The following is a 19,816-nucleotide window of genomic DNA, read 5'->3' on the forward strand; positions in this document are numbered from 1 at the left end:
GAATTGGTTTTTGTCAAACTAATTCTTCCCCAAAATATCTACACTGGCCCTTCACTTGGGAGAGGCAACAGCACTGGGCAGAAAGTAGTTGTACATGGCTATATCCAAGAGGCACAGGGGGAAAAAAAAAAGAGAAAAAAAAAAAAAAGGGGGCCACAGAGGTAACTTTCAATGAATTATTCAGTTAAAAGTTTCTGTAACACAATAATGTCAAAACGCTTTTCTCCTTTGTAACATATTTCCAGAGACCAAGTTATTTGTATATAGTTAATAAAGCAAAACATTAAGGGATTTTATTAATCTAGCAGGAGGGGAGGCAAAAGAGGATTAAATCTCTCTTTTGTGTTTGTAAATGATCTCACATCATGCACCACAGACACACTCTGAAGCTAAAGTGTTTTGTGCTTACTCTGTTGTAGTCGTTAGCTCCTCTGTAACATGAGTGGTCTGAAGGAGGCCTTCGCGTTTCTGGAAAGAAAGATGGAGTTAGAAACTGAGATGGCATTAGTAAAGGAGAAGCTCATTAGGGGCTCTGCAGCATTCAGAATCTTTCAGAATCCCAGAGGAGAAAACTGAATAAAGCGTGCTAGCTAAGTTTTGTAGAGGTAGAGGTGAAACAGCTGACAGAGGAGGGCTCACTCCCAGAACAGTGGCATTTATCAGGCTGACAGCCAAATGGATGTTCGGGAAAGGTAGATGTGTGTGTGTGTGTATATATATATATATATATATACACACACACACACATTTGCAGCCAACAAATTCACTAACAATTCTCCTCCTGAGACCAGAGTCAACATCGTGCCTGGAACACAAATTAGAGAGAGTTTGTCAGCCCCATCTTAAATTCCCCAAGGGCACTCGTTCATGTCACGGTGTCAACCAACAATTTGACACAGTTGGCAGCCTGGCTCTCCAGAGAGGTCTGGGGCTGAAATAACACAGATAGCTGCCCCCAGGCCAGGGCTCCAGTGTGCCAGCAAAGCTCCCCAGGCACAAGGGTGGCTCTCCTAAAGCAGGCATGTTACTGAGGCCACCAGCCACACACCTGCCAGGAACAGATCCACCAAGGAAATGTAGGGAGCATAAAAAGCCCAACTACTGATTTCACAACGAACAGTATTTCCCTGTTACTGGGTTTTCTCTCTTTGGGATAATTATCTGCACAAATAAAGAGTCTCCTACCCATCAGAGAGTTAGTATGCAGTGAGACTCAGTTTCAAAACAGCTTTATAACAGCTTCCTCGGCTCTCTTAAGGCACAGCACTCTGGCACAGGTGGGGTCAAATGTTTCTGAGCCTCTCCAGAGTTCTGAAGACATGGCACGTGCCTCTCAGAGGCTGGAAATGCTTCTACCCAAGTCCAAAGCTTTCTTAACATCTCTATGAGTCCCTTTCAAAACCATGGGATATATACTTACGCCTGAATGTAGGAATTTCTTTCCTCCCTTCTCTACATTTAAAAAGCTGACACAGAGAGCTCAAATCTCAGCCGCCATCTAGGAACCAGGGCTGTCAGAATGACTTACGGTAGGGTTAATAAAGCTGCTAGCTCAGATAAGCAGGAAAACCACCCTGCCAGGCACAAGCTCCATACACATACGTCATCTCAGCCATTTTCACCAGTTGATCCCCAAACAAAACCTCTTTAAGGAGAACAGCTTTGAAGAGAAACACATCCCTCCCCAGAAGCAAGCTAAGAAATAAAAATTGAAGTCTAAAAACCAGTAAGAAGAACTCCTGCCCTTCCACTCCCTACTCAACAAATGAAGGCAGCGTTGCTTTCTCCAGCCACCATGCAGGGAGCCTGGCTGGCAGCACGGTGGGAGCCGTGCTCTCCCATTGCTGTGCTGTTACAGCTCCGTGCCTGAGCTGGGCCCTGTGCTGGCTGGCAGTGTCTGCACAGCCCCTCGCTCCCCTACCACGCACACATCTCATCCTGCTCCCCCGAGGGAGCCATGGGAAACAAGCCAGGAGGTCTGGTGAAACAAGCCAGGATGACAGCATAGATGGAAAAACAAGGAAGCATCTGACAGGGCAATGTTTTCTTGCATATAAAACAGTGTTGTCTTTATTCCACCTCGCCAGGTCTCTGCTTTATTAAAACAGGTTTCTGGACCTTCCAGGCACCACCTACCCCAGGGAGAAGATGCTATAAGCTGTGAGCAAAAACTCAGTAACTGGTGACTAGTGAAGAATGCCTCCAAATGCCTGATAAGCCAGAGGAACGGATGCCAATGTGGACTGCCCAAGAAGTAGAAATGGCAGCATTTCTGCATAGCCCCCTCCGAGGCAGCTGAGCATGCTGCTCGCACAGCAATCCTAGGTCCCTTGGCCTTGCAATCCAAAAGCAAATGTCATTCTTTGATAAAACTTTGATTTCCTTGCGCCATTGCCATCAAATACATTTATTCTTCATCCTGTCTTGCCTCTGACCTTTCAGTCTGCAGCTCAGACTACAAAGGAATTACTGTAAAAATACCTTCAATCTCCCAGCAGCACCAAGGTGGGACATGCTACAATTTTAAAAATGAGGATGAGGACAGCTAAGTGCAATAGACGGCAATGCCTGAGCCTTGGAAAAACACAGTGAGCCTTAAGAACAATTTTTACACTTATTTCTGAGAACATTTTTGTTTTCCTGAATTAGAGTATTTCTTCATCATGCAAGTTTACTTTTCAAATATCAGTCAGTAGAGTCAGCTGGAAGAAAAATCTCAGCATTTTCTGTTCTCACTGGAAGTATGCACTGAAACCACAAAGTCTCTCTCCTCCCTGCCCTCACTGAGGAGGGTTGGAACAACAGGCACATACTGAGTGACACCAATATTAAACATGTAACATCTTAGACTCTTAACTCAGTACCTAGAGTAGCTATCAACGGGATCTTAACTAGAAGACCCACCTAAACCCTTGCTGTGCTAGAAGACTTCATGTGTGACTTGAACATATATTGCCATGGTTACAAAATTTTCTATTTCACACAAAAACCACCAAGAAAACCAATTCTGGAGGTTGATTTCAAAAAGGTTTGAGAGTAACTAGGCTTCAGAAACATTTCTCTTGAGAGAGGTTACCTCATGGTGCCCATTACAAAATAATATAGACAAGTGTTTTCTGCTGGGTTAGTCTTGTAGTTGTTCTAGGTAGCACTGACATACAGATAGAGAGGTAAAGGTTCTTCCTGCCAAGGAAGGCAAAGCAGAAAGTTCTCTCCAAAACGCTTGTGGGTCTCTGAGCAAAATATACAGTGCAGGACCAGAAGGCTCAGCTACAGATCTTTCTCAGACTCTGAATTAACTATTTGTAACTAAAATAAAAAAAATACAGCACCTTAGGAAAGTCTGTCTGTCACCTCAAGATGCTGTAGGAAGGGAAGAATTTAAGGGTAGGGCAGAATCACCACCTCTCTGTGGAGATCTTCCCATGTAGCACAGTGCTGTCATAATACTATCTCATTTTATGGAGCAGGACACTAAAAATTAGAGAAGAAAAAGCCCACAACACTTGCAGAAGCTAATAAGGTATTCTGCATTGCTCTGGGATAGGCTATGGAAATACACACAACTTGGCGAAGCAGTAACTTGCTAAACCTGTATGACTCTTATTTTCATACTGTAAACACAGCCCCTCTGGGTAAGAGGCACCTCATGCATCTGCACAGCGTGAGGATGGCTCAACAAAGTTGATAACGATAATCCTAAATGCCAAAGTCACCCATGAAAGTGAGACTTAACTAGTTTTGAAAATTTCAGTGTGGGTGTATTCTTGCACAACACTCCCACAACATGCAGCAAGGTTTTCTTACTGCAGTTGCAATTCTGCAAAGCTTACAAATAAGTCACTTAAACTGTTGATTAGTCCTCTTAAATGCATATTCAAGAAAGAAGAGGCATTTAAACTAAAATCTCTCAGAGCAAACTTCTTACATTAATTGTGATCTAGTTTGACAGATCCCTAATCATTACTGAGATCTGTAATAAGAAATCATTTAACAATAAATTGATAATTATAATAATCTGCTTAATAATAGTTTTCTTACTTGGATTACGAACAATATTAACCTAATTACTGTTCTTCTGTTTGTCATTAGTGTAGCAAAGGCTAAATAATATCCATTTAAAGAGATCTGTGTTACTGAACCAGCCTGTATTTTTTGGACTAGATTATGGATGCTGAACTACAAAAATTAAATTTACCAAACTCTAAGACAAAAGTTATTGTTCCAGAAGAATCATGCATCACTTTATACTGTGCCTTGCTTTCCATTTAAATAAACAAAGCTGAAGAGTTGCAAGCCTCTCCTAGCAGTGGGATGAGGGGGGGCTGAAACAAGCCTCTTCTTGCACGGGGCCAGCTGAGGTAGGCTCACAGCCAGCAGTGGCCATAACCATCTCCAGGCTCTAGGTCCAAGAGCAAGAGCTTACAGCCTCTCCACCTTAAATTAACTCTCATTGTACCATTGCTCTGACACCTTCGGGCACTCCCTTGGGGACAGAGGAGTTGCTCCTTTTCTCTTTCTTTCTTTCCCTAGTTTCTGTCAGCCTTTATCTCATCCTGTCTTCAACTCAGTCTTGACTAGTCTCAAGATGCAGGGACTCTGGTGAAGTAGATGTTCTCAATAGGTGTCTTCTCTATATCCCTCCAACAGGAAAAGATGTGTAAACACCTTCTCCACAGCCTCCTCTCTGCTACAGAGGTCGAGGGTCCTGAAGCTTGAACTGAGTTTGACAAGGAAAATGAGGCTTTACCTCTTTACCTAAGGTTTTTTTCTGACTTGTTAGTTACAGAAGACACTTCACTGTACTGGACAGAAGGAGATTTCTAGCATCAGGGTGTCAGAGGACTGTTGACCACCTTATAATTACATTTTCCTCCTTACTTTTCCAAGACAGTCAAAAGAAATTTAAAAAGAAATCAGCCACCTATTTACAATCATGTTATTTTAGACCTAACTCAACGTTCTTAAAATGAAAGAACTACAGCAGCCTGAAAGCAATTCAAAATCACCTCTTAAAGATAATACATACATTTACTGTGAGCCAGGGCATCCATCAATTACTCACTCACATCACACCCTGTACCTCTAGAGCATTCAGGCAGACAGCCTGGAAAATGCCATTATTTAAATGTAAAGCAAAATGAGGCTTGCCTAATCAACCACCATGCAATCACATCTTGTAAGGGGTTCCATATTTGCAAAAGAGAATTCAAGACCACTTTATCTTCTTTATTCTTGAAAAGAAACCTACTACAGCCTGACAGCTCTAACAGTAAACGGCACGTACAGAAAGCACTTCCACAGCCTGCTTCCAGCAGCTGAGCCTGCCTTAAAACAACAGTGCTGAGCACCACAGCAAACAGTCATGGCGTGATCAGAGTGCCAGCTGGAACAGCTCTGCCTGGTGTTTCAACAGCTGTTGAGAAAAGCTGGGTTTACATGCTACAGACTGTACTGCCACGGGAGCCTCAGCTGGGATAGAAGATGAGCTAAAAAGCAAGAGTACACGTGCTCTGAAAGTAGTCTCTTTGTAGAGTGAAATTAAATGGTCAGCACCAAGCAAAGAAAGGAATAACTATAGTAGTATCTAGGGCAGGAGGGAAGAAGTCAGGTTTCGTCAGGTCAGATCTCCTTTCCATATCTAAGGAAAGCTAACAAAACCACAAGGCTGTGAAAGAAATTATGAAAGTCTATTAGCATGCCAAGGAAAACAACATATCTAAGTCTGGATAATAAGTCATTGCGGAAAAACAGTATCAGTAACAGGCTTCCCAGACTAGCAAGATTCTATGTGCTGAAACTCCTTTCTGTGCTGTTTGTATTTCAATGGCTTCTCTACAAAAGATGCACTGCAAAAACCATTTACTAAAGTGCCAGAAATTACAAACACAACTCTCTTATATAAAATCCCATCACATGGCTTTAGCTTGATACTGCAGCAGCAAATGGTGGTCCCAAACATATTCAAGATATGATCTTCTCAAGACCACACTTAAGCATGCCAAAAATGCATTCCCAGGACTGGGACTCACTAAACAACTAAGACAAGAATTTTCTAAATGACAAGAGATCGGGGGGCAATGGATGGGAGCAGCCCAGTACTGCAAAATCAGTGATAAAAAATGATCGTTCTCACCAATTTCTCTTATGAGTTTATACTCACCCGTACAACTACCACTTGTACAGACACATGTTCAGGCAGTCGAATGGGAGCCCGGAAATGCATTGCCAAAGCGACCAGAAGGTGAAGAATCGAAATCAGATTCTTGCCATGGATTGCTGTAGGGAACAAGGAAAATTAAACAAATAAAAGAATACTGAGGCCTTATTTTAAATACACAACCCTAGGAAAAAGGGAGGGAAAAGACACTGAAAACTGACTTTGCTGAACAGAGTCTTGTTTGCTTTTACCCTTTTTCTTCTTTTTCCTAAATTAACAAGGCCTACGATATATTTTCACAGGTCATAAAGATTCAACTCCTGCTTTAAGTTACATGCCTAGCTTAGATGTCCAAATACCTCAGCTTCTTCTTTAGACAATGAAGACAGGCAGACTCAGTTGCTTGCCTTAAACTGCACTGGAGAATTCTGCTTTTAGCAGACTTCCAAAGTGTTAACACAAGCTTTCCTGGCTGTAAGAGCTGAACTGCACTGACTACCCAGGTGAAGGGATTTCTCAAATTCCATTCCCACTTTTGGATGATAACAGGCCATGCTTGAACAGAGGGCACTTTCTGCTTAGCCTGTCTGATGCTGCATCCTCCAGCAGGATGCGGGATCCTTTTACTCCCACTGTCTGAAGGATTAGACCACTCTCTAGTACTTGAATGACTAATGCATTTCTCATACCTTTAGGTATTCATTCAAATTCAGAAAGCAAACAAAAAACTTTCTAATGAAAGCATATCTCTAAAAGAACAAATTACTTCAATTATCCCATAGCCACGTACATCTGTCCTTAAACAAAGACTGCAAAAGAAGGTACCAGTTGTAATCCATACATGGATGTGGTAACACCCTCTATGCGACTAAATAAATTGTAAAAACCACACTGCATTACAAAGAATATGATCAACCTATTGATTATCATACCCTCCTTGCCTGGGAAGCTGAGACAGAAAGCATAACAGAGTCCTTACAGTCAACATTCCACTTGATTGCCCAGCCATGGGGTCGCAGTAAATCATGGACAGCTTCCAGGACCGTCTGCAACTTTTGTTTCTGACCAATTTCAGATTGTGTCACTTCGGCTACGTTCAGTTTACGGTCAGCCAATTTTTCTGTATTTAAAAAAAAAAAAAAAAAAGAAGAAGAACAATAAAAAGAACAGGCAAAATCAGATTAAACAAGGCCCTGGGTGGGAATAACAAGCACAGAATACTGGGCAGAGCTGGACTCTGCTAAAAATTTCCCAAGAGAATTATTTTCCTCAAAAAGCAAAACAGCTGAAAGCAAACCTTTCAAAGTGTGTCAATTCCAACAAAATCTGTGATAGAAAACTGGTAAGGTCTGGCAGAACGTGTTTACCAATCAGGTGTCAAAATATGTAACAACTTTCAGATAGGCACTAAGTCAGTAATAATATTTACTATATCTCTCATTTGCTTTCACTGCTGAAAAGCTTTTGGCACAACACAGCCTTTACTGCACAAGGAATCTGCATAGGTATATGGACTTTTCTAATAACAAGTTAATGTAGGACAAAAAAGAGGAAATATTGCATCAACATTTGCTTCAGTTTGACAAGATTTATTTCAGGTTAGCTGAAGGTATCAATTTAACTGAAAGCAAATTTTGCCTCCTCAAACCATCAGGAGTCACAGACTCATATGACCCATGGATTTGTGCTGGTTTAGCGGAACGAATTTAAAGAAGTAAATTAGTACAATCTTGTTATGTTGTTATGACACTGTCACATCATGGTTGATTACTTCTAAAAATGAACTAATGCAGGAAATTTTGTAAAATGCCATTACTAAAATTTGAATTCTGTTTCTGTAATATAATTATTTGTTGCCAAAGTCGTAGACAAATCACTCTTCCTCTGTGTCGTGGACCTTGCCAAAGACACAGGAGCTGAATTTCTTTAAAAAACAAAAGCACACAAGAGAGCTGAGGAAGGTAGGGTAGAGTCCTCCAGCCACCAGAGCAATGGGAACAGCTGATCTCTTTTCTCCCTCCACCCTGGGGAAAAAAAATTATCACTCACTCTGCTGCTGTGACTAGGAGGTCAGGACTGGTTGAACATATTCCAATTATACATTATAACTCCAGTCTTTAAAACAAAAAAAACATACTTCACCAAAACTGTTTTCACAAAATGGGATGGGCTACAACTCTAAAGTTTCTTTCAGAAACATTTCAGAGTTGTCAAAACCTATTATTCCAATAATGAAAATATTTCTGCTCTTAAGTTCAAGAGTATGTTTCATCTGGACATTTTACTTATGTGTAGATATATATATATATATATTTTTTTTAAAAGTGACCGAAACACAGAAGTACTTTAACAAACCAAACAGAAGAGACTTGTAGGTTCTCAACTCACAAATAGTTTGAACATTTTGACTATCAGTCTAAAGAAGGAAATTTTTAGCAGTATCTAAATAATATCAATGGGAAAAATGTTCTTTAGCCGAAACGTCTCTGTGTGTTTTTTAAACTGACTACCAAAACATGCAAATATTATTTTAAATTCTTTTAGACATTTTTTTAAAAATTGTGATACTAGATTCATTTTTTGGTCACATATTATGGCTCCTATCTATTCTTAGCCCAGGTTAGCTGCCAGTCAGCAAGCAGAAATTTATTTCCTTTTACTCTGACACCACGTGTACCAAGCCACTCCAGCCTGAGTGGCGCTACTTGTACCTTAATAAAACTAACTAAACAAGGAGCTCCACCTCAATCAGCCAGACACCCATTTGCTAATCTCTTACTCCAACTGCTTCAAAATAAGCCCACCGACAAGCTGCTGTCTTTCATCTGGTTTTTTGTGTCCGCCTATCAAGACAGATCTTGAAACAGCTCTCACACACAAGGAATGACAACTACTACTTGAAGTTTTATGACCCTACTTTGTTAGCCTTTCCTCCAAGCATCGGAAAAGAAGACTTGCACAACAGAGGGCTGACTTAATTCTGAAGCCTCAAGCACCAGAAGCAACACCACAAGCAAAATGTGCTTTGCCTCCTGCATCAATGGGATAGCACAAAGATGGACAGGTTCAGTAATATAAGCCTTGCTGAAGAAACCAAGACACCACTGAAGAACAACGTAAAACTGGGGCTGAGTTGTGATAGCTTCAGGTCAGGGGCGAAGCAAGCATTTGTTCTCCAATCAGAGGCTCAGCGGGAGAAAAATGAGGAAAAAACAGTCCAGTTAAACCCTCAAGCTGCAAGAGGTACATGCCCACCTTTCCTCCTGCAAAATATGCTGAGTCCAACTGAGCTACACATGTATGTATGTATGTATGTATGCATGTATGTACAACTAAGCACCTTCTAAATGTCTGCAGGCCTGAGGGTGGAATCAGCCTCCACAGGGAGCGTAAGAGAGCAGCGACACCTCTGACAAATGGCTACAGTGAAATGCACTACCACCTGCTGAAACAGCAGTGTCTCTATGTAGTGAAGTACAACTGTATTCATGCAAATACCCCCCAGCTAAAATTAACTCTACACACCTACTCTCTTCCATGTCTGGAGGGTTCCAGCTGCAGTCTAACCAAGCAGTATCAAAAGTACTCTTGCTTTATTCCTAAAGTTATTTTTGAGGAGTTTTAATGGCACATAAAGTTAACTGATGGTAACCAATTTTAAAAGCTTGTGAAAGTTCACCAAAATGCCGCAGACCTGTTATTTAAGTGGCACATGCAGAAAATTCAGTAAGCAGCATCCGTTAGCACCAGTGGTATTAGCACCGTGAGGTCCTCTTGTCCCACTCTGACACATACACCCCACACCTCAGCCCACTCTTGACAACATGTCATAAGTAAACTGAGAGCAGTCTGACTATCTGTCTCCAAGAAACAGTGTGGATTTACAATGGCACTTGAAGCTTCAAGTCTCTTTGCTGAAAGCACACCCATAAATCACTGCATCATCAGAAGCTTTTCTCCATCATGCTTCCTGCGTAAACACACACAGTGCAAAGATGAAAGGGGCTTGCAAAATCACAACTGCTTAACTAAGTATATCCCTTCATGAATCATTTGCACATAAATGCACATTATGATTATGTGCCTGCTGCCATGCATTCCCCTTTTCTCGTTTACTTCCCCTGAAAGTAATTCTATCAGGACCTTAAACTTTTTTCCCCAAAAACTTTCAGAAGCAAACTAGACAGACAAAATTTTGGACTGCGTGGCTTCTGCTTGGTCCCCTACCATAAACATGAATCTCTCCACCCTTTTTCTGCCACGCATTTCAGCTGTCTGGACTATGCTTGGTCCATGAAATACCATGAGATACCTAAGAATTACCTGGAATTCTTCCCCCTTTCAGCAGACGGCCAGAGAAAAACAGATAGAGAAACTGACACTGTAGCTATCCGTGAAACAAACTGTATGCCTGGTGAGATGGTGAGTTACTGCACAGACCAGTTGCTCTCTGCAGCTTTTTAGGGGTTAACTTTGGGCCCCTGACAGTCTTTGGGGCCACCTTCTCTTGTGCGAACTCACCCAGCAGCTTTTGCAGCACCTGCCCATCATAAAGGTCCTCTTCAAGCTGTTTGACAATGATTCTCTCCTCCACCAGCACATCATTAATCCAGTCGATTAGAACCTGGAAGTACAGAAAAAGGATGCAAATGTCTAAAACCCACTGAAACATGTTCCTACCATTCAAGGCAGTAATCAGGAATATAAAACAGAGCATATTTATGGTTTACTTCATAAAAAATTTATGGTTACTTCATAACACATTTCCAAGTTGCACAGAAATAACAAAGAGATCTTTTTGCTATATTGTTTTTAATTCAGGTCTTGCAGCATGGCAATTTCAGTGCCCTCTGGTTTTCCTCATTAAAACATCTCCCTGCTGCACCAATTCTAAAGCAAGTAGCAACTAGCAGCTCTGCAACAACAACCTTTGCTAATATCTATGTTCTCCAGGTTCCAAAACTCACGTCTTACCTGTTTTACGCGAACAGCAGACGTGCCAATAGATGATAATAGTCTCACCGTGATCTCTACCCTGGATAGATGTGAGTGGTGTGCCAGAAAGAAGAGCTTCAGAGGGGAAAGTGAATGCTCCTACTAACAGGAGCTAAACAGACCCACTACGTAGATCCATGCCATTAGCAAAAAGGCAAGGCATTTTACCTTAAACTATTGTAGAATACAGAAGTCTGGAATTAAAATTTTGGTGAAGTGGGCCTGATAACCACTCTACAACATATATAATAGTCCCCACATGCTGACTACCATAACTATAAAAATCATTCAATCACCTGCAAAACAGGAATGAACATAAAAAACCTTTAAAAAGAAAATGAACTGAGTTAAGTTTTCCAGATGCCAAAGATAATAAATTCCAAACAGTTACAGGAAAACCAGCCTTGACTGTTTGAAGTTGGCAGTAGTGCTTTCCTCCAGTTTATTATTTGGAAAATTAAATTACTTTTGCAAAAAAATAATATAGTTCTGTAGAAAGAGACACAATGTTAAATCCTGCTAACTCCTTGATTCTATAAGAGGAAAAGAGTATTGCCAATCATAGACACGCAAAATCCATTAACTAGAGTCACCTAAAGTAATGAGGCTCATTATTCTGCAGGTTTTAATTTGCTTCATATAAAATTGTGGATATTTTAAATTCACTTTCTGATTAGATCTCATACTTCTGCCTCCTCTCAGCAGTCATGATGGCTAAAAAAGTTCTGGGGTTTTAATACACAAGAAACTGTGAAACAAAAGCAAATAAATAAAATATAGACAGTCTTGCACTGGAAAACACCCACCTTGGCAATCCTAGGAAACACAAGCATTTAAATATGTTGGTCACAAGGATGCTTAAGTAATTCAGCCTGGCTCCTGAGGTTCACCGAATCTACCAACCTCAAGTAAGTTTTGCTAGGCTTAGTGTAGGTACACAGGAATCACAAAGTGGCTCTGGATACAGGGTGTTAAAAAAGGTAAATGCTTACACTATGCACTATGTACTACTTAGGTGTTTCAGAGAAACTGAGCACTGAAAAACTTCTGGCAAAAAAGTACCTAAAAAGAGATACAAATTAAACAAGGTCTAGCCACATTTATTTTATTATTTTAATAGCTCAGCACCTTAATGAAAAAAAAAAATCCTAAAGAACATTACAACTTCTTCAGTACTCAGACTACAACTCCTGTTTTGCTAAAAAAAAAAAAAAAAAAAAACAAAAACAAAAAACAAACACATTCGCAATGCATATTTAAGAAAAAAAATAATCTAAGTTTGGGGTTTGTTTTTTTTTTGTTTTTTGTTTTTTGTTTTTTTTTTTAAAAAAAACAGCACTCAAAGACTAGGAAGTGCTGTAATTAAAAACCAAACAAATAAACCCCCAAAATCTGCTGTCTTACCTCTTGATTTCCTGATTGTGTCTTAATTAGGAGCCTGGAAAAATCTTTCTGCACAGAGGGATGGTTTTTTTAACTTTTACAATGGAAATAAAGCACTACATTGGTTATTGAAATGACAAACATGCAGGAATACTTTCTGACTTTCTGCTCACAGAAAGCCAGCTCTCCAGTTCTTTGTAGTTGCTCCTTCATGCAAGGAAGTAGAAAATATTCAATAACCTAAATGTCCAAAATTTTAAACAGCTTGATACAAGCACAAAGTACTTGGTGGGAAGCAGACAGAAGGTGCAGAGAGCTTTTCTTGTGCATGAAAATATGCTTAACTTCAATATGTCTGGTCTCACAGGCCAGACATTTCTGTGCCTGTACTTCACACATCTGCAGTTCGATACCACCTTTTAAGCTCAGGCTACATTTGCTGCATTAGATAACAGGTGTAAGAAACACTGCAGGACTGAGGAAGTGCTTTTATTTCCAAAGCCTGCTCTCCCCATGTCAGCCCTAACGCCGTGCCTCTCCTTCCACACAATGGCCGGTGAAGCCACCACAAGATCCCACATACAGCTAATGATCCTCAATGCACCTGAGACTCATTTTCTCTTTCAGTGCTTGGAGACTCCCAAAGCAGTATGCAGGTACGTGGAAATGTCTGTTAGGTTACTTAACTTGCCATACCTTCATAAAAAGCTGCTTTTTTACAGTATTCTATAGTATTGGGGATTTTAAAACTTTAATACAATATCCCCATGTCCTCAAAACCATGCCTGCCCTTTCATGCGTATCCATACTTATATAAAACATTTCTGGAACTGCATCAAATGCTCAGACACACGCATTTATAGTTTTAAGATTTCCAGCAGTGCTTTAAATTCTGACACATCCATTTATCATAACATTTTTAGGACAAATGCATATCTCTGGTTAAATGAGCCATGCTGCATTACTAAACACTGGGCTGAAAACTGAAATTCACCATGAGGCAGACAGCTGAAACAAAAGAGTGCTAGAAATCTAGAAGGAAAAATGAGTCTGCCTGGCCGATTTCTTTTTTTAATTCATGCAAAAGGGGTTTTTACATCAAACTTCACCAGCTCAGTGAAATATTTTTGTTCTGCAGATTGGCTGCTCCCATGGCAGTGAGGCACATTCAGAGTTAATCTGCAGAGTTCAAGGGCATAAGGACCCCACAGTCACACTATACAGTAATGAGTAAAATGAAAACAAGACAAAACACATTAACACATCTGGCACAATGGAAAAACAGGAAACCCAGTCACCAAACACCACCACCACCCCACCACCACCCCCGATTTCAATGACCCTTTCCCCCCACAACTTCTGGGAGAATTAGGAGCAGAGATCAAAGTTATGAAAGCTTCACTGGCCTCAGGGTTGAGCATGGAACTTAATATGAAAAAATGGTATTCAGGCCTGGAAACTACTTGAATAAGCACAAAGCACTGGCAGCCTGTAAGCAAATAGAAGGCTTTGTGTTTTCAAAAGCAGACCATGGAACATTTAGGAAGCACAGTTTCACCTGGTCACATGTGAAACCTTACCAAAAGGACAGTGGCTTCATTTTGGTTTTCTTTTCACCACAGCAAATTTTAAAAAGCCAGAACATTAGACATGGAAAAAGGTGGTCATTTCTAGGACAGTGAATGAATTACTACAAATTAGAATGCTTACTCATCTCAGGCAGTATCTAAAACAGCAGTGTTTGGACCTGTGTTAAGTTTAGATGAGGCTTTAAAGGCCAAAAGCTGTTGCATTATCAGCTGATCTCACAGAAGTCTTTGCAGGGAGGGAAAGTATCTTGAAACGATGACCTTCTGTCTTTTGGCAAGGGAAGGCACTTTCAGACAGGACCCAATTCTTGCAAGCTGTTATTCTAAAATTTTGGATTCAACTAGTAGAAGCTCTTGTCTACTTTTCCTACCAAAATACATGAGAAAACCCTAGGAAGTCTGCCATGTATGTGAAACGTTAAAATTTTCAAAGTCTCTGACTTAATTCCTACAGCCTATTAACTCTATGTTCAGGATGACAACCAGCAATGAAACTTTTACCCTTCAGCCATATCTGAACCACAAGGAGGAAAAAAGATTCCTTGCACCTTTACACATAAAGAAACACGCAAGATCAACAAGGAAAGCTCACATAGATCAGCTACCTTTTTTTTTTTTTAAAAAAAGTATTCAAAAAAGAGCTAGAAGAATCCCCAAACACATTTAGTGACATTGACCAACTGAGGGAAATATATGTATTAATGGAAACTTAATTTGAAACAGATTCACAATAACTTACAGACTGGAAACCTGACTCTGTAGTATACAAAAAGAAACAATATATCACAGGACACCACCTCTGTATCCATTCACGAAACAGACCAAACTTATAATTCAAATGCTTACTTTAAGTTGCTTGTGCACTTGTCACTTTGGAAATACTGGGCAATGAGTAAAAGAAGCTCACACATTTCCAACACCAGAAATAGAATATCTTGTCAATAAATTATTTATAAATATATATATAAATAAAATGATAACTCATCTCTCCCTGATCTGAATTTTCAGCTTTAGGTCTGTTCAGCCATGCTTCAAACTGTGTTTGATTACACACAGAGCAAATGAAGTGAGGGAAAAAAGGCTGCTGGCCAGAGGGAACTTAGCTGAACATTTCATATTGAGAAATTTCGGCCAACTATTTTTAGAATACCATCAATGATGATAACAAACAACACTCTGAGGCATAATTCTAGTTCCTGATGACTTTCATATGTGCAAGAGGACTTAAAGCAGGTATTTTAGCATCCCCAACTAAGCAGCTTTCAACAAGGGGGTTCACTGTATATTTGCTTTAATAAGAGTGAGGAATGAGGCTTTTTGTTACTTTTTTTTCTGTTGGTGTCTCTGCGTTACCACAATGCTATACAATCTGTCCCTCCAGAGTTACAATGCCTATGTTAAAATCATTTCCAAATGTTCACACAAGCTTCCACTGATCAATCCACTATGCATAATTCTTACAGCACGAGGCTAGCAGAAATTAAAACAACATTTTGTGGAGACAAAGAGATACTAAAGCAGTGTCAGCAACAGATATCTCTGCTGCTTCTTTTCACTGAGATCCATTTACCCAACTGTATGTGACTGACAGAACAGAAACACTCAAAATCAATGATGGCAAATCACTGGCATGTCTAACTGGTGTTGAAAGAGATTTGGGCTGGCACCAATGAAACTAAGTCATATTGCCAAATTTCAAAAGGCATGAGGCTCTACTGCTGCTATTGACACATTCCTCTCTGAGAGGAAAAGAGAGAGAAACACTTTGAACTATAAAAACCCCCATCTATTCAACTCCTCACCCCTTAGTAGTCTGTGGAGATCTTTCATTTCAAGCTCTGTGGGGCAGGCAGTCTTTTCTGCTGGCTGCTTAGCACAGCTAATTCTCATCAAGCACTGAGGCTCTTGGAAAATGTCATTAACCACTGAAGAGCAGAAAACAAGGAATAAACGGCTCTTTTTTTTTTGTTGCATTATCCAAACTGCGTGTCATAAAATAGGTTTTTCCAACATAATTCCAACCTCTCTTTGCCTTACAGATTCACACCAACACAGTGTTAAATATTTCTTTAGCCGAACCTCTATAAAAACTCTCAACTTCTGAGAGGTATGCAAATGATTAGCAATTACCTAAACTACAAAATTTTCAAGTAGGCATTTTCAAGTAGGGACTCTACAGGACACATCTCTCCTTTGAGAATGATCCCAAGGAAACATCCTCCAGTTACATGCTGTTCCCTGCACCGGCTGCTCCAGTTCAATTGGTAATATGCTGCCCTCTCTTCATGCAAGTGTAAACTGGAGTAGTGAACCACAGCCTGATTCTGCAATGTGCTGCAACAACTCCGACACATTTTTGATGCTGCTCTAGCCCTGATTTTCATTCCTCCTGAAGGTTTTCCAGTTTTTAAACCAGAAAATACAACCTTGATAGACTATGACATCCAGGGAAGACTCATCAACTCTATTAAATTCAACAGCAAAATCCCCAATTTAAAAGCAATTCTAATCTCAGTATCAAGTCTCCTGCATTACAGAGTGCATCTGGTTCCTTCATTCCAACAACTCTGGTTCATCTAAATTATTCATGATAATATCACTTCTTTACTAGCAAAGAAACTACAGTATGTTTTGAAAGAGTGGTGAAAGACCTCTCTACCTTTTGAGAGAATTAAGGGATTTAGGTACTAACAAAGAAAGAATGTGCAAATTCACTTAATTTAAAGCCACAATGTATTCCAGGTGAATTAGAATAACAAATAAATTTGAGCACAGCTCCTTGCTAAACTCTGATGTGGTTTTATAATCCTAAACATGTTACTGCAGTGTTAATAACAGATCACTGGGCTTGTTTTAAAGATGTACCTGGTGAGCAGTTTGCTGAAGCATTCTATGAAGCGTATGTGTGTAACTCAGGTGCACAAGGTTTCCTGAAAGGAATGTGCCACAGCTCAATCCCCTGTCTGGATACAGTATACCCTATCCAAAGTTTCATACCCACCCAGTTTCAGCTGCATTGTTGTTTCTAACAAAAATAATTTTTTTAAAATAATTTAAAAATAACAAAGAGGAAGTGTAGCAGCTAGTATAACACAAGCACAAATATTTTTTGGAAAGAGATCACATTTGTTTAGAACTGTCATCCCTTCTCTTCCTGCTCAAGCTTTCACTACGTTAACCTCAACGACTTACTGCATCGATAAGGTTCTCCTAAACACCAGTCCCTCAAGATCAAATCCTTCATCATACCTGGCAGAAACTATGAGCACTGGTGAGGCAGGAAGAGATGCTTCACATCAGCAGAGCTGGGAACACCATTATCAACACCTTGGGCAGGTGTCTCCAGTGACAATATAGATTCAGGACAACATGGCCCCAGCACACAGGTGAACTGAGGACTTTTCTTTCTTTAAAAACAAAACAAAACAAAAACAAACACAAACAAACAAACCAACCTACCACAACAGAATATAGGGCACAAAGAATCTCAGTTCCAACTTTCTTGTAACACTAGATGTCTCCTCTTTGTCCCCTACCACGTCCTTGCTCATTTCACTCCTACTATTTCTTCTCCTGAAATCTTAGTAATGCTTTCCAAAGCTCCTAGGTTTATTGGCAGTGGCTGCAGGCTGATTCAAGTTAAGCAGTGATCCTTGCTGTGATAATCACAAGGATGTAAATGGATAGGGGAGCTTTACTCCGTTAACTACCATGAGCATCCTGACATTCAGCCTTTTCTTGTTTCTCTCACAGTTGCTTTTAGCCTCACCTTGTTTTCACAGATACACTTCAGTAACAAGTTGTTATTCCTCAACTGTCTTCTTGGTAACCAGGTTGGAAATGATGCCAGTTCATCAGTTAAAAATTTGAAGAAGGACAAAACAGTAATTTCCTACCTTAATCAGTTCTTTGAACTTGGGGTCTTCTTTTGAGTTAGGATCAATCATAGTGCGTTCCTCATTCTCCTCTGTCCAAGTAAAATGGGAAACTTCAGTGAGATCCACTTCAAATGTACACTGCTGAAATACTGGCAACAATTGCTAATCATGAAGTGGTCTGTCAGCTGATCAAGAAATGACAGTGCCTACTCATCATCTTAGCAAGGGAATACCCAACGATCAGTCTTAGGCATTTTTAGAAACACACAGAAAGATAACACAGCCCTAACTTCTCTAAAATAATTGTTTTCACTGACCTTCCCCAGCTCAGACCCTGCTGTATCCAGAATACTTCAGGGAAATCACTGTCCTCCAGACCCTGTGGGGCATGTTAGTATTAACATGCCAAAAAAGTGCAGTCAACTACTTTTCTCCCTCTTCTCAATTTGTATTTAATTTCTATTTGAAAACACCTGTCCCAAATTACACCATCTTGAAGAGCATAGAAAGTTTATGGTACCACACTCAGTGCAACTGCTGAGACTTCGGCTGACAGTTTATGCCTCTGCTCTCTGGTTCCCTCAAACTCAGTCACGCATGTGGCCCTGAGTGCGTGAACTCCTTCACCTCTGGTTAAGCTGGAGTACGAAAATTACCCCAATTTATATCAGTTATACTTGTGCATGGAGGAAGAATATAAAATAGATTTCTCAGGTGTAAAGTCTTCTATTTCTTCTGTTGCTGGGAGATGGAGAGATGTGAAGAAAGCTCTCCAATGTCCAGCAGGACAACCCCAAGAGGCATGAATACATACATTAATTTTTAGAAGGGATAATTTGATACAGAAATGTTGGTAGCAAAATCAACTTGAGCCCAGTAAAGCTAACAATCAAAAAACCTTTGGCAAATTATCTTCACAAGAGCACATGCGGACACATATATCACGTGCATGTTTATATGCTACTGTAGATATGGATACCAGTATTTAGGAAGCAGCTTGAGCAAGTCTCATATTTTAAACTCTGGTGCTTGCTTTCAAGTAGCAGACCTCTCCCTGCACCCTTCATTTTAGCTCCTTCAGTAACCAAGTGGTAGCTGTGATCTAGGTTAGATCTGTTCATTTCAGTGGAGAGCAAACCCTGGCTACTACATAACAGGAACACAAGGATGGGTGACAGCATCACAGCGATGTGAGGGGATACACATCTCTTCAGCTAAAATAAATATTTATAAACCCCATGGATTTATCTTTAGCTGAGTCTAGACAGGCCATATAGAATCCTATTTTCCTACTGATTTCTGAATTGCTTTCAGCATGAAAACAAAGGAGGTGTTTTGGTATGACCATTGGTCAGGCCATTGCCACACTGCACAGGGGAACCCTTTAAAGCCTGACAGTGATCAACCTACAGTGACTTCCTATTGCAGTGCTAGACTCCACTGCTCTCAGATGGGAAACACGACACTCACACATCCTAGACACAAGACCATCTAACTGGTTACCTTAGACTTCACCCAGACTTCTGGGTTTAGTATTTTCCACAGCCCCTCATCTTTATTTAAAAAATAAGACCCTGCTATCTGAGCATACTTGACAAATTTCCACAAACCTATGAAAAAACATTAGTTCTTTTGCTGCTTTTTCCCCTCCTGGTTCTTTTACTTCCTCATTACTGCCTAGGATGAGTCAGGCACTCTAGTTGTAAGGAAGTGACAGCCACTACACACCCAAAATAATGCTAACTGAAACCCTGAACAAGATTTGACTCATAATGGAATACATTCACCACAGAATTTTGCCGAAGGTTCAC

General features: G+C 40.2%; 1 protein-coding gene across 3 annotated transcripts in view; it reads right to left on the reverse strand.

The window, feature by feature from the left end:
• PARVB (parvin beta) overlaps positions 1 to 19,816 on the reverse strand; it is a 64,154-nt gene that overhangs the window by 19,462 nt on the left and 24,876 nt on the right. For all 3 annotated transcript variants that reach the window (XM_042795502.1, XM_032986426.2, XM_042795503.1), the window contains 5 exons: positions 18,024 to 18,094; positions 10,682 to 10,784; positions 7,140 to 7,280; positions 6,164 to 6,279; positions 410 to 468 (listed from right to left, as the gene is read on the reverse strand). In XM_042795502.1, the coding sequence (XP_042651436.1) occupies positions 410 to 468; positions 6,164 to 6,279; positions 7,140 to 7,280; positions 10,682 to 10,784; positions 18,024 to 18,094 (490 nt within the window). The remainder of the gene's footprint in view (positions 1 to 409; positions 469 to 6,163; positions 6,280 to 7,139; positions 7,281 to 10,681; positions 10,785 to 18,023; positions 18,095 to 19,816) is intronic.

This window comes from Tyto alba, unplaced genomic scaffold (assembly GCF_018691265.1).
Source record: "Tyto alba isolate M040663 unplaced genomic scaffold, T.alba_DEE_v4.0 Super-Scaffold_21, whole genome shotgun sequence".
In the NCBI taxonomy this organism is placed as follows: Eukaryota; Metazoa; Chordata; class Aves; order Strigiformes; family Tytonidae; genus Tyto; species Tyto alba.